Here is a 13,662-nt window from a genome sequence, read left to right on the forward strand (position 1 = left end):
TTGAGCGCCATGTAGCTATATATTTTTTTTTTTTAAATTCCATTCCAATTTCAACAGTATGTACTATGCTTTAGGACTTTTCCCCATTGAAAAGCTTGGAGCGAACATTTGATAGGATTTCAATTTTTGAAATAATGAACCCACGGTCTAAGTTCTGTTCTCATAGGTATAAGGATTTTATTGAAATTATAATATAATATATAATTTTTCTGGTAGATAGATAGGCGTGAACCATTCATGACGTGAATAAACAATCAACATAGACAATATAATAGATACTTGGTAAATATATGTATGTATACTAGGACGAATCAAGAATTCATGTACAATTTGTTCCTCTATTCACTCCTGATTATTTGGTCATTGGGGTGTAAAGTTCACAAATATAATCCTTAGCTTTGGGGGCAAAAATATAAAATTTCTGGTATTTTGAAATATATTTGCACCTGTGTAGCACATAGTTGATTTACGAATCAACTCTACACACACATACACATAAATAGACTATATCTGATTTGATAAGTATCATAGATTTGTACCTTCTTCATAATTGGAATAATTGAATGCAGGAATGACTTGACTCTGAAAATCCATAGTACAGTTCACTTGGCTCTGCTATCTATTGATACAGATATTTATACATAATATACACGATTCATCTATATAAATATAATATATATAAATATTTGTATATATGTGTCTTCAAACACTTGCTTCACATATATACGGGAAATTTGATATGACATATAGTAAATCTTTGTAGCACCAACACATTTCACATAGATGGGAGAATGAATAAAATTCATTTAATTCTTTAACAAGTTGAAATTATGAATCAGGATTTCAATTCAGAGCTTTGATTAGCAGGCAATCATATTCAACAATCAAAAATCAATACTATTCAGTCATTGAACAATCTGATAGCTTTGATCACTCCAAAGATCCACAACTCAATAGATTTCATAGAACTCTGATTTGCTGGACTGTCACAGGTTTTTTATACACTACCATAAACCGGATTTTAAGGGTGATTAACTTCTGGATTGCCTACAGCAATCAATTTCATTTCAACAAGTGTGATGTATGAAGAGCGTCTGTAAACCTATTTTTCACTTTTAATGTTGAGCTGTTAACATATCAATACTATGTATTCATGCAATACTAATCTGTATTACATTATAGATATATAGTAACATGCATATATTTATGTATTCATAAATGACAACAAAATAGTCAATCAGTTTCGCTGGGCAGCGGCATTTGCGCAGGTTCCATAATGCACAAGAAATTAATAAAAATTAACATTTTATGAGGTACAATACAGAAATCACTTCATTCAGTACCCAAATTTTTTTTCTCAGCCTATGCAAGCATTAAAATATCTTGTACTGATCTGAGATAATTCTATTACTAACAGTTTGGAAATGGCGACCACAAGGCTGTGTTATAGTCTATAAATAAACTAAAATACTGATATCTCTGTAGATCATATAAAAATAGTCTATGCTCATTGAAAGGCATATCCATTCATATTATAAGTAAAACACAAATTAGACATATCTATTGTCATCTGCCTATGTCTATGACCCTTTGTCAAATCACCAAAATTTTTGAAATGAATAATGGTTAGGCCAACAAATGGGTGAAAAGCATCTATTGCAGACAGGTGTTGGTCTCAGTTCTAACTCTTACATAATAAGTACAATTATTCAGGTATTCTGAGATTTTTACATACTTCAACCCACATTTATCTCAGTTTTCATGGATCAGATTCTTATTCCAAACAGACTCACTTCAGTATAGTATAAATAAAATGAATAAATATTAATCCGTACTATAAAATAGATCAGTGAATTTTAGTCACAACAACAGCAAAAATTACATTATCTGTTATGAATTCAAGCAATGTTATGCACTTGTGACACTCCAGTTAAATAACTAAACTATACCTATCAACAAAAGGCAAATATATCTATCTATTGTTCTTGGTCCTACCCACGTGCATATAGCACTACCATCGATACAAGATCCGAACACATATTTTCCCTAGTTGGTTAAGTGTTTAAAATTCCTAGAGTAGCAAGGTGGAATATTTCAAGTTTTTGTCGAAAATGAATTCCTTTCAGTATATTAACAATGGGTCAAGTACAGAGAGCAATAGACAAAATTCATTTCATCATAGGCGATTCTCAGCTTTTTACTCAAGAAGTAATCGCTAATTCCCCTATTTTGTTCCTTTATGTGCGAAAGGAAACCTACATTTACTTTAATTTTGTTAAAATGATTATAAAAATAATTGGGCGTATACATATAATAAAAAGTGATTTAAATAACTGCGTGAGTTACCTGGCAAATTTGTTCTATCCCAATAGTAGTTTCTCCATGAAAATAAATATAGTAACTACATATCTGCCGCGAAAATGAATAATAAGTAGATGAAGAAATAGTAATAATTAAGCAATCAGGAGCCGCATTCAGAATACCTTACGTCGCCTTTGTCATTATAATGTTGAAGCTTCACGTTCCGGAATGTTGGTCAATCCACCCATTTTCCAATAGTAATTAGGTGGTCCACCAGTGAAGCAGTATTTCATATCCAAGGGTTCTTCATTGTCAACATAATACATTAAGTAAAAATTGCACATTTCATCCTCATTTGTAGCACCAATGTAAGTCCAAGTTGTACGATTGCTCTGCATCGTACATCTGGCTGCCAGGGTATCACCAACAGTGACCGGCGTTCTGTTATGAACTGGATAAAACATTTGAGGTGTCAGCGGATCTCTTTTGCCCAATTCTGTCCACTGGTTGTCACGGTTGATTAAATATCCTGAAACTACTCTACCCAATGAGTGAGTATGAGTTCGATAAGCGATTGGATAAATCGTCTTGTTCTCATTTATTACACACGCCGTTTCCATGAACTCTGTACTTTTGGGGGGGATTTTTCCAGCCGTTCCCAACAACAAAACTCCAGCCAATTTATTGTGGGGTCGCAAAGTATAGTGTAAAAATATCCCAGAATCGTCGGTACTCCCATCTTTGAATTGATCGATGTGGGCATAGTGTACTTGTAAAACCAAATACTTTATTGGTGAGTCACCACCGACTTTGAAACCCACGCCATCTGGGAGAATCAATTTTGGAGCATCCCTGGCCCAAGCGTAGATTATCTGAATCATGATGAAATATTAAATCTCAACTTTGAATCACAAACATAACTTATGAGTATAATAATGACAACTGTAAAAATATTGCTGATGCTCATAAAAAAATTCATTTAGTCAATATTAAAGTATACCTGAGAGCCTTCACTGCATGGGCTAGCAGTATCGGAACCAGAGTCCATAGCATGTGCCATTTCACCACAATTCCAGACCGGTCTTCTACTGCCGGGTTTTGTGCACCCATAAAGTAACATGTGATGAGCAGTTGCCATTGTTGTATTCGGTTCAAATCCAACTATGTAGTAACTCTTTGCAGAGTCTACTTTGACGGGAGTACAGAGATACAGTTCCGGCTGAAAATAAACAGAATAGCATTTAGCATCAATTAGGAATACCTGTAGGCAGTTTAGTTAATCATTTGCCACTGTTAATGAGTCGTTTTTAAATATAATCACTAACTGTTGGACTGCAGTGAATTAATGATGAAAAAAATATTCGTATTGAATAGGATAAGACAAATAATATTTAATCCCCTTCATACGACATAATCATTTTCTATAAGTACGTGACATATTGCACGACTGTTGGTATACATAGTATTTAGCACCTGCAGCTGTGTTGAACTTACGGTGTTAGGCCTGACGTTCGGCATGAGTAATGAATACTTATCAATGCTGTAGCTGTGGGAGAATGTTACAGCTATGACGAAGAATAGACCGAATATAAATAAGTGTTTCACTTTCATTTTCACTAATTGTTGGAGACGTCTGCCTTGTTGACACCGCACACCGATCGAATGAAACTGTCAAAAGTAACGTTTGAATGCGCAACCCGCTCCACCCGCAGCAGCCACCTGTAAGTTCGCTAGATTCGACAGATCGATACGGCCTCAACAACGCCTTGCCGTGTGTTATGAAATACTGGAGAGAAGAAATAACGGGGAAGTCCTAATATAAGCTTTGAAGTTGACCTCTTTGTCACTTGCAGCGCTAAATTCGCAAAGACTCATGAGTTATCAAGAATCAAAGTTTAAAATTTTAATTCATTATGGAATTACAACCGTTTACTGACACCACTTCTGACCTATGATACCAAAAAAATAGTTATCGGACTAGTAATGAGCTTTAGGAAGAATATTACGGTTATTTGTATCACTTGTAAAATACATACAATAATATTGTAATCTTTAATTACAAAGTAAATTACATGTATATCTATGTACTACATGCAAATATATGTATATAAATGAATAGATAACGATCTTAAGATATTCTGGACGGATTCGTAGTTAATTGTACAGTTAATTGTACGTGTTAACATTATGATTTACAATAACGCAAATTTGAGCCTGTCAGAATAACAAGTAGATAGACAAGATCAATGAAAACCCGACTTTCATTGCATGCAGTTGCGAATAATTGTCTCTAAAATGAGGTAGTCTAATTGCAATGAACTTGTGAATTATAATTTACTTAATTCTCATAGCTTGCTTATGCTTATGAATATACACTATGTATAATTATACCCTTAGCGTAATGTGATAAAAATTCGTGGTGAACAAAACCGATTGAGGACTGAATGACAGCAGCAGCAGTATAGATTTTTACAAAGTGTTATCTCTTATTTATGTAAATATCTCTGATTTGATCAGTAAGCCATTCGATAGCGGGTTGTAATCCTTCCCCATTGACGGCATTCGTTGCCCTAATATGCCAGGGCTTGTCGAGAATTCTGTCAAGTCCCAATCCAGCGACAAGTTTTACAGTAGTAAGAGAATCTGGCAGATCCATTTTATTAGCTAAAAATAAAATGGGAATCTTGCGACCTATATAAAAAACAGAAATATAGCGTATCATAATAACTGTGATTACGTATAGAGAAAATAATTTATGATTGTAGCGCTGGAGTTCAAAGTCACATTACGATAAAAATAATTGAAATTTATCCACATTTTGCGCAGGATCTTCTCCTATTGCGTGTAGATACATACAATATAGGTATACTGTTTATTTTCTAACCAGTGATATCTGGATGTTGCAGTAGCATATCTAATTCTTCTTTTGCAACGACCAAACGTAGTTTATCGCTACTGTCTATCAGAAATATAATTCCTTGGCAATCCTTGTAATAATGTTCCCATAGCGATCTATAGCGGTCGTGACCAGACATATCGAATGCGGTAAAGCTCACATTTTTGACTGAAACATGGAAAAGAGATTACTAAGCTCACGAGACAACGGTTGTCAGTTTAAAAACTGTAAACAACATTGTTGTATCTTCAGTCAACGCGATTATAAATCGGATTTAATATACCCTCCTGCTGGCGGTTGAAATCGCACTACTAGATAAAATTCAGAAGTCCGATATGCTTCAACAATAAGTTACAATGGCTTTTCCATTGAAGTTCCATGGGGCCAAATATGGACTAGCAAGTTTATATCTCGTATATTGGCGACCAAATTGTACCTACTTCAGATAATTATCGTAAAATTGCTATAAACTTGAAAATATCCGAATAATTATTCAACAGATTATTTCTCTATGTAGGTATGCGCAAAAAAATAACAGAGAAATATTCCTGATACTTGCGGGAGCGCATAGACTGCGCGTATTATGAGTCATTATATGAATATCGCTTTGGAAACTCAAGGAAATGCAGCGTGTGCAGAAAAGAATGATATTTAAAGTGTAACATTATACATTGAAAAAGCTTCTATGGTGAGATCGAATATCTTCAATTATAATTGCTACATGTAACTTACATGCGAACTTTTCGACATTGAACCCGACAGTAGGCACAATATCGACGCACTGCTCTTCCTCACGTTTGAAATGATTTATAACCGTCGACTTACCACTGTTATTAAGTCCCACAACTAATACGTTTACTTCTTTTTTCCTCAGGCCTAATATGCAGGCCAACCGATCAAACAACCCCATTTTCTAAGCCTCTTTATTCAAAAGCTTACGTGTCTATCGAATATCAATAATCAGAAGTAGCGCCATGGCACAGCCATAGCGTGAGTTGACACTACCGCCTCCACGACGCTCGTGCATCGATCACAAACTATCTCAAAACTCATCTACACATTTCTTTCATGGTCCCATTCCTGGTATTCTCAACACATGTGCTGTGTTGTGACGGGTTAAGCAGAGTTTCGTTTATGCACGACAGTTTTGTGCTTGAAATCTGATTGAAACAACAGTTTAAAAGGGGTTCGTCAGAACGGTGCTGACTATATCACCATGGTACGTTGTCCTTAATTCTCCACGAAAATTTAGGTGTTCTCATAGGTTACATTGAGGATCTTCAATGGTTTTTTTCGAATTAAATCTTGGTAATCTCAGATCTAAGAAAAAACAAAGACAACGTATTTTTCTAATATTAGTTACGATCACGGGGTACCGAATTATGTTTGAAGTTATATTCACCATTATTGTTATCCACAGCCTAAAGGAAAAGGAAAGAAGTTCATCGATAAAAAGAATTCGGTGACGTTTCACCTGGTTCATCGTTCTCAACAAGATCCTCTAGCAGCTGATGAGACAGCACCTCAGCGAGTACTAGTTCCTGTTGGAGAAGTCCAGCTGAATAAGTCTGACAAGAAAGACACAGATCCTACTAAACGCAAAGAAGAAGAGCAGAAGTATGGGATATTCTTTGACGATGATTATAATTACCTGCAACATCTACGCGATGCCAATCAGCTTTCCGTTGAATGGGAAACAGTTGAAGATCCACAGAAAAGCAGACGGGAAAAGAGTAAAGCTGATAAAGGGTCCAAAATTAATTTACCATCCTCAGTATTTGCATCTAATGTCGAAGAAGATGTTGGATTGCTTAATAAGGCAGCTCCTGTCTCAGGCCTGAGATTAGATATTGATCCAGATATTGTCGCTGCTATGGATGAGGACTTTAATTTTGATGATCCTGAAAATCAATTGGAGGATAATTTTTTGGAGCTGGCAAATGCTGGAGAGAGTGAAGATGAATTCGACGAACATGATGAGGATGGTAAGAGAATAGACAATTCTCAATATTTTATCACTATTGAATTTTTGTGTCTAATTTTCAGTAATGGCAAAATAATTTCCAGGCTATGAAACTGATGATAGTGATGAAGAATATTCAGATATTTCTTCAGAAGGGCACATGGAACTTTCGGATGAGGAGAGAGATGAAGTGGGTAGTTTGAATGGAAAGCAATTTCTTTTTAATGATGTAGAAACAAAATCTCAATTTACCGACTACTCAATGAGCAGTAGTGTCATGCGGAGAAATGAGCAGTTGACTTTGCTAGATAACAAATTTGACAAAGTGAGTAAATTCTAACTGTTATTATTTCTCACTCAGAGTTGTGAAAACCGCATACGAATAATTTTTTCCCCACTTGGCGATTATAGATGTACGCTGGTTATGACGATCTTGAAATCGGCGCTTTAGATTGTGAGGAGATTGAAGGGCATGTGGCGCCTGACTCTGATATCCTTCTCCAATATGCTGATGAATTTGAAAAGAAGAAAAAGGAGCCTGTATGTGTTGATAGGATCCCTTTTCGTTCATTTTGTCTTCCATGACTTCCAATAATGGTTGTATTATTTTACAGGTAGACAATGTTGCAAAGTTAATGGCAGAGCGACTGAAATTTATGGACAGAGAGGAATCTGGTTCTGAAAATGAAGATTTAGAAAAATTCGTAGTAGATACGAGAGAAGACGACAAATGGGACTGTGAAAGTATATTATCTACGTATAGCAATATTTATAACCATCCCCAACTCATATCAGAACCTAAGGTATATTATCAAAATCACGATTATTCTTTATTCTTATTTCCTTGACTATAGTCTTGGCGAATGTGCCTGAATAATTACAGGGTCCTGGAAAAATAAAAATCGATCGACGCACCGGAATTCCGAAAGATGTTTTAAATTCACCTGGTGGGAAACTGACGGCAAAAGCATTGGCAAAATTCGACTTACAAAACGACAATCAAGAAAGTAAAGGTCCACAGTCAGTAGCGGAAACCATGAAATCGACATTGAGTATTCTGAGCATAAGGCCTAAAGATGAATCCCCTGAAGACAGGAAAGAGAGAAAAAAGGCTCTCAAAGATTATAGAAAGGTATAGACAATCGATAAGCAATGTTAATAATATCAATTAACGATATACTTTGAAAACAAACACTTTTTCGAACTTTCGAACATTACAGGAAAGAAGATTAGAACGCAAGGCAAACATCGAAGCTTTCAAAGAAGAAAAGAAACGGCAAGAAAAGATAATGATGAACAACAAAAACAACGTTCAAGGCAATAGAATATTGTGAAATGACTCTCAACACCTCCGTTACTAATATTCGATTTTGGTGACACGTAAACTATGATAAATTATATAGTGTAATATAAATAAATCTATTTCTACTTTACATTTTTATGTTATTATTGTTAACGGTTCCGTTCATAACATATCGGAGAGGATGCAGAAGATAGCACTGTGTTTCACTATCGGTATTAATCTGTGCAACAATGTCAAAACTCGCAATTGGGCAAAATTCAAACTTTGTCACAGTAAATTAACTCTAGAAGGCAGTGTCCACGTGATTTCCACGAGGTGGATGCTAGCGCTTTCGTGTTGAGGGACGGCAAACACTGACAACATGCGCAATTTCCAAGTCATATGATCGATTCCCAGCAGAGATCACCTCATCGTTCGTCGCAAAGATGGCCAGCCAGACGCAGGGAATTCAGCAGCTTTTAGCGGCCGAAAAGCGGGCCGCAGAGAAAGTATCTGATGCACGGAAACGTGAGTAATAATCCTTACGACGCGTTACATAATTTGAGCTAAAAATCACCCATCGGTCTTCCTCCCTTCGTCCGTTTGTTCGACTGACCCGTTTTGGGTGGGTGTAACCAACAGATTCACTGATATGCCCGTAATAACATCAACCCGTTTTAATCACACTTTCTGGTCCTAACTTATCCCTCAGCTTATCTCATTTTAACTTCATCATCATAACCAGAAATTTCCATTTTCATAAAAAATATATCAGAAATTGCTGGCTGCTCTATGAGGGTTGCCCTGCAACCCTCTTATTCTATGAAATTAAAGTCAATTCTTTTTTTGATAAAGTGTTCTTTAGAATTATAGGTAGTCTAGAGATCTATTTTAATCTACGATTCAAACACGAACATAATAAATTGAGTTCTATTGCCAGTTATATAGTCTTTGGCCATCTCCACGTTTGTGAATTGATTTGTGGTGCTTGAAGAAATTTGTTGAGAGATCTTGGTATTCAGTTCGTTGATTGTAATTTGTGTGTAGCCAATAGCATAGTAGTTTTCTAGATTGAAATTTGGATGTATTTGTCTATTTTCAGGTAAGGCTCGCAGGTTGAAACAAGCCAAGGAAGAGGCTCAAGATGAAATCGAAAAGTACAGACAAGAACGTGAAAAGCAATTCCGTGAATTTGAAGCCAAGGTGATTTAAATTAACATTACGTTTGCAACATAGGCAAACCATTTGAGAAAAGTGGGTGTGTCTCTCTTAGTCTACCTGTTGTGTGCCTGTGTATCAATTGACAGTTTGGCTAGTAAATTTTTATTATACAGTGATTTTGAGAGACTGCTGAGACTTTAAATTTCATATTCATTGCTGTTGATCAACAGAGGTAGTTGAGTAAATCAGAAATCTGATGTGATCTATTATTGAAATATTTCATTTGCTCTAGCACATGGGATCCAAAGAGGATGTAGCCGCTCGTATCGAAGCTGATACTAAAGTGAAAATTGAGGAGATGAATCGTGCTGTTGCCATCCACAAGGATCCGGTAAGTTGATTCTTGCTACTTATACAGCCTCAATTTGACCACATTACTGCAGGGTTCTTTAAACTATTGAATTTAATTTCTTGGTAGTCCCAAACTTATATGCCCAAGTCAAAGAATACTAGTCTTTTATCAGGTATTCAACAACTGTAGGATAATAAAGCATTTTTTCTGTATAACTTATTCAAACAACGTCATCAGAGAAAGTTGTTTGGAGAGAGAACGTTAGACCGTGTGATTTTGATACATGTTTTTCAATCCCTGCTAGGTAATGTTGAAGATTTTGGAGCTGGTATACGACATCAAGCCAGAGTTGCACAAGAATTATCGCGTCGATGCCTAAGCAACAAAAAAGCTCCCACATCCAATAATTATAAATACTATATTCTATAATATACATGTACATTAAATATTATAACTACATATAGATATACCCATATACATACTATATATACGCATATATCTTATGTAATGTATCTATCAATCGGTCATTCTATTGTATTTAAACCAGAATAACAGTTTACTGTTTAGCTTTAGATGGTGATACTCAAACTTGAATAGAGAGAAATGACGAAAGAAGTAAAAACGAAGGAATGAAATGAATGAGGACGTGTTACAGCTATAATCCTTGTGTACTGGTCGAATCGACAATAAGTAATAATTGCATTGTATTAATTATATCAATATCTTTGCCGAAGTGAGCTGCGTTATTATAATTTCTGTTAAACAGTTTGAGAATCGCTGTAGGTGTATTGTTATGGAATATTTAAATGTAAAGTTTCAACCTCTCGCGGCAAGGCCTAGGCGTGAAAGGTTGATTTATATAGAACGTAAGATTTAAATGAAATTGAATTAAGGTGGTGGCTAATGTATTGTTAATCGTAGTAGATGTCATTCCATATTTCTGTCACTCCGAGGACTAAAAATTGAATTTCAAGCATTCTAGGTACAACCTCTCGGAGACCCTAAGTTAGCTCCCAACTGTATAGGGTCCCTGCGACGATGTACCTGTGTGGAAAAAAAATGAATCAACTCGATTGTTTTAGCCTTTTAAACTTTATCCACTGATATCGCGTCAGAGAATTATCGTAGCCCTACCTCAATTATACACCTTATATCTCTGTTGTAAGCTGGCTGGCTGTCTGTACAGTATTAGTGTTCAATATAATAACGATAATAAAAAAAAGAAAAACGCCCAAATAAGTAAGAGAAATTATTTTTCCTAATGCATAAATCAAGGATTTCAGCCAGCAGCCAGTAATTTGTCTATGCGTTCTATTAATCATAATTTTTCAATAAGTTGCATACAATGCTGCGCGATTACGTAACGGATAATGTTTCTGCGTTGCACAGGATAGAATAATAGCCCAATATTGAATAATAATCATACGTTTTTTGTAGTTTCAATGGCGGTCTCAATAGGGAAGATCTCGTTTGAATTTCGTACAGTAATCAAAACGATCAGTTTCTCTTATTCATGAATTTCGCTCAAAATAAGTTGGTAGAAAATTCGGCAGGATCGTCTTCGAATTTAAACAGCTAGGACTGTTGCCACGCAGTAAGTGGCGTTAAATAGATCTCGAAGGCTGTGAGTTTTTTGTCAAGGTGGAGGCACTGGCGGAATCAGCGATGGTATGGTGGGGGGAACTGGAGAAGGAAATCAGCTGTGAGAAATTTCCCCTCAATTGGTGAGTCGCGCTCGTGTTAGGCAGGTCGTCCGCGAGGGTAGCGCCATTCGATAAAAACCGTATTCAATTTTGCGAACTAATCGCAGTCCGTGCCATTCCGCACTGAGAAATGGAAGTTGCCGAGACACTTTTAAACAGTTCAAGTGAGAACACGTTGCCGTATACCGCGAGTGACGTTATGACAGCTGTGCTTAGGTTAATATTTTAACCTGTTATGAAATTTCATAAAAATACTAACAACCGTTTGCGAATGGGGAACTTTGCTTAGACCATTGACGTGGCTGCTGCAGGCGTGTGTGCGGTTTTATTCTATAATTAAAATCGAGGTGTGACATAATAAAAACAAATATGTGGTGCCTAGTTTGTCAACCCAATTCCGTCATCCTGGAAGTTCAAGTAGACCCGAAAGCCATTGGACAGGAATGCTTGGAGAAGGTTTGCATTTACTCACCACTTTTACGTTCATAGAAATAATTTTCATATCGAAGTAAACATTCTGTAAAATATTCAAAAATCCCAATATCTTACGCTGTCATTTATCGTGCTACCAATCACGTGCGCGACGCCGCAAACTGTTGAGAATTCAAAGTTTTCAGAAAAAGTATTGGAACGTTCGCGTGTTAATGTTACCTTCTATTCATCAGCTGATAAAAAATTTTCGCCCTATTTCGATAAATTTGGTGTAATAATTGCGTCAACTTTGAAATAAGATACGTTATGTTCCAAGAGTTAACATCAAGGGAAGTTGACGTTGTTGGAATCGGTGTTTTTGAGGTCATAACTCGAAGGGTACGGTAAGCGCAACAGTTGCTTTGAAAGTTGAAACTCGTCAACGTGGCTTGAAATTTAAATCCTCTTCGAAGCAGTAAACTTCACACTCGCAGCAGGAGGCCCTCCTGTATTTTTCTCTACTTGTCTAATCTACGCGTCGCGTTCTATAATGCTCATTTATTTTTGTATACGATAATTGGTAGGTGGCCCAAAATATTGTGTCATGAAATAGATTGTCGGCATGTTGCCCGTATGCATATAACGCAGCAATTGTGACATGTGATACGCATCCCGGAGTCATTGTCATCAATCAATCGAAAAGAGATGAATAAAAATTATCTTCTATCGCAGCCGTCATGGTCTGCAGCTATGAACGAGCTATGAATGCGTTCCGTATCGCATCAACTTCGTATTTCAATTTCATTAAATATGACAGAGATCAACTCCGTTTCTATTTTCGATGAAAAATTGAAAAATGCGCACGTTTTTCATCGTACCCTTTCGCAATGCCTTGACAGTTATATGATGTCATTTTACGATTTTTTTTTTCATCCTTTCACTTCGAATATTATATGTCGTTGACTGACAGTCAAGCAGAAAACACGTCGAAAACGATTTAAACGCGAAATTCTGTAAAGACTTTTCTCCCACGTGCCGTTGTGTCGGATATAATATCAAAATTTTTATACAAAAATGCGTCGGTATAAGTATGTTTATCCTGATATACGTGCTCGTGAGTTGTACGATTTTCATCCATCAACCGCAGCCCTGGCCTTCCCAACCCTCTTTGTCGTTGGTTCGTTTGCCTTCACGATCAGCTGCAAAGTTCATTCGTCAAGTTGTTAACTTTATTCCCTTCTCTTCTCTACGGTTAATTGAATTAACGCCACAGCCCCAAGTTCATTCTCGACCGCAATCCCCTCTTTCTTTCTTTTTTTTTTTTCCCCCTCTCCCTTTGGTTTTATTTTTCTCTTGCATTATTTAGTTGATTATTTTTATCCCGCGGATTCCAGATCCGGCTGCAGTACGATCGGGAGGGTAATCGAGTAGAAATTGGCCGGAATTCGATTTTCAAATTCAAATTACTGCTTTTGTGTTCGGGGGACGGCATCCGATCAGTTGGTCGTTTGCGAGATCTAATTTGCGTTCACCAGCCGAGAGTTTCTCCTCCATCGGAGGAGGGTCCTATGATATCTCTGCAGAGCATATACG

General features: G+C 36.4%; 5 protein-coding genes across 7 annotated transcripts in view; 3 read left to right on the forward strand and 2 right to left on the reverse strand.

Moving 5' to 3' along the window:
- Window positions 1–152: 152 nt before the first annotated feature.
- LOC105684686 (peptidylglycine alpha-hydroxylating monooxygenase) lies at window positions 153–4,065 on the reverse strand. The gene is made up of 3 exons (XM_012398246.3): window positions 3,796–4,065; window positions 3,302–3,520; window positions 153–3,173 (listed from the first exon to the last, which is right to left on the reverse strand). Exons 1-3 carry the CDS (start codon window positions 3,910–3,912, stop codon window positions 2,502–2,504), a joined length of 1,008 nt encoding a protein of 335 aa, XP_012253669.1. The 5' UTR covers window positions 3,913–4,065; the 3' UTR covers window positions 153–2,501.
- A 206-nt stretch (window positions 4,066–4,271) lies between these two features.
- Window positions 4,272–6,161, reverse strand: LOC105684583 (ADP-ribosylation factor-like protein 6). 2 transcript variants are annotated; one of them, XM_012398043.3, is made up of 3 exons: window positions 5,930–6,138; window positions 5,186–5,365; window positions 4,272–4,992 (listed from the first exon to the last, which is right to left on the reverse strand). In XM_012398043.3, exons 1-3 carry the CDS (start codon window positions 6,105–6,107, stop codon window positions 4,781–4,783), a joined length of 570 nt encoding a protein of 189 aa, XP_012253466.1. In that variant the 5' UTR covers window positions 6,108–6,138; the 3' UTR covers window positions 4,272–4,780. The 2 variants fall into 2 exon arrangements, with proteins under 2 accessions (XP_012253466.1, XP_012253467.1); XM_012398044.3 differs by having other exon boundaries at window positions 4,273–4,992; window positions 6,023–6,161.
- A 114-nt stretch (window positions 6,162–6,275) lies between these two features.
- Window positions 6,276–8,593, forward strand: LOC105684576 (protein LTV1 homolog). The gene is made up of 7 exons (XM_012398035.4): window positions 6,276–6,416; window positions 6,618–7,182; window positions 7,265–7,485; window positions 7,572–7,700; window positions 7,775–7,963; window positions 8,044–8,292; window positions 8,381–8,593. Exons 1-7 carry the CDS (start codon window positions 6,414–6,416, stop codon window positions 8,492–8,494), a joined length of 1,470 nt encoding a protein of 489 aa, XP_012253458.2. The 5' UTR covers window positions 6,276–6,413; the 3' UTR covers window positions 8,495–8,593.
- Window positions 8,594–8,814: 221 nt separating this feature from the next.
- On the forward strand, window positions 8,815–11,191 carry LOC105684571 (V-type proton ATPase subunit G). The gene is made up of 4 exons (XM_012398027.3): window positions 8,815–8,970; window positions 9,545–9,645; window positions 9,896–9,994; window positions 10,260–11,191. The coding sequence occupies exons 1-4, from the start codon at window positions 8,889–8,891 to the stop codon at window positions 10,332–10,334; spliced, it is 357 nt and encodes a 118-aa protein (XP_012253450.1). The 5' UTR covers window positions 8,815–8,888; the 3' UTR covers window positions 10,335–11,191.
- Window positions 11,192–11,336: 145 nt separating this feature from the next.
- LOC105684648 (E3 ubiquitin-protein ligase MYLIP) overlaps window positions 11,337–13,662 on the forward strand; it is a 108,068-nt gene continuing 105,742 nt past the window's right edge. Inside the window, exon 1 of one of the 2 annotated variants that reach the window (XM_048649464.1) lies at window positions 11,337–12,114. In XM_048649464.1, the coding sequence (XP_048505421.1) occupies window positions 12,028–12,114 (87 nt within the window). In that variant the 5' untranslated portion in view covers window positions 11,337–12,027. The remainder of the gene's footprint in view (window positions 12,115–13,662) is intronic. The other variant, XM_048649465.1, reaches the window with a different exon arrangement.

Source organism: Athalia rosae, chromosome 2 (genome assembly GCF_917208135.1).
Source record: "Athalia rosae chromosome 2, iyAthRosa1.1, whole genome shotgun sequence".
Taxonomy (NCBI): domain Eukaryota; kingdom Metazoa; phylum Arthropoda; class Insecta; order Hymenoptera; family Athaliidae; genus Athalia; species Athalia rosae.

What these genes read in the sequence shown, in the direction of transcription:
- LOC105684686 (XM_012398246.3), bottom strand. Translation starts at nt 3,912, where the DNA reads ATGAAAGTGAAACACTTATTTATATTCGGTCTATTCTTCGTCATAGCT. An exon ending in CGAACGTCAGGCCTAACACC is followed by an intron (nt 3,521 to 3,795) that starts GTAAGTTCAACA and finishes GTTTATTTTCAG; the next exon opens with CCGGAACTGTATCTCTGTAC. An exon ending in CATGCAGTGAAGGCTCTCAG is followed by an intron (nt 3,174 to 3,301) that starts GTATACTTTAAT and finishes ATCATGATTCAG; the next exon opens with ATAATCTACGCTTGGGCCAG.
- LOC105684583 (XM_012398043.3), bottom strand. Translation starts at nt 6,107, where the DNA reads ATGGGGTTGTTTGATCGGTTGGCCTGCATATTAGGCCTGAGGAAAAAA. An exon ending in CAATGTCGAAAAGTTCGCAT is followed by an intron (nt 5,366 to 5,929) that starts GTAAGTTACATG and finishes TCCATGTTTCAG; the next exon opens with TCAAAAATGTGAGCTTTACC. An exon ending in GCAACATCCAGATATCACTG is followed by an intron (nt 4,993 to 5,185) that starts GTTAGAAAATAA and finishes TTTTTTATATAG; the next exon opens with GTCGCAAGATTCCCATTTTA.
- LOC105684576 (XM_012398035.4), top strand. An exon ending in CGACGAACATGATGAGGATG is followed by an intron (nt 7,183 to 7,264) that starts GTAAGAGAATAG and finishes AATAATTTCCAG; the next exon opens with GCTATGAAACTGATGATAGT. An exon ending in AACTCATATCAGAACCTAAG is followed by an intron (nt 7,964 to 8,043) that starts GTATATTATCAA and finishes GAATAATTACAG; the next exon opens with GGTCCTGGAAAAATAAAAAT.
- LOC105684571 (XM_012398027.3), top strand. Translation starts at nt 8,889, where the DNA reads ATGGCCAGCCAGACGCAGGGAATTCAGCAGCTTTTAGCGGCCGAAAAG. An exon ending in AGTATCTGATGCACGGAAAC is followed by an intron (nt 8,971 to 9,544) that starts GTGAGTAATAAT and finishes GTCTATTTTCAG; the next exon opens with GTAAGGCTCGCAGGTTGAAA. An exon ending in TTGCCATCCACAAGGATCCG is followed by an intron (nt 9,995 to 10,259) that starts GTAAGTTGATTC and finishes AATCCCTGCTAG; the next exon opens with GTAATGTTGAAGATTTTGGA.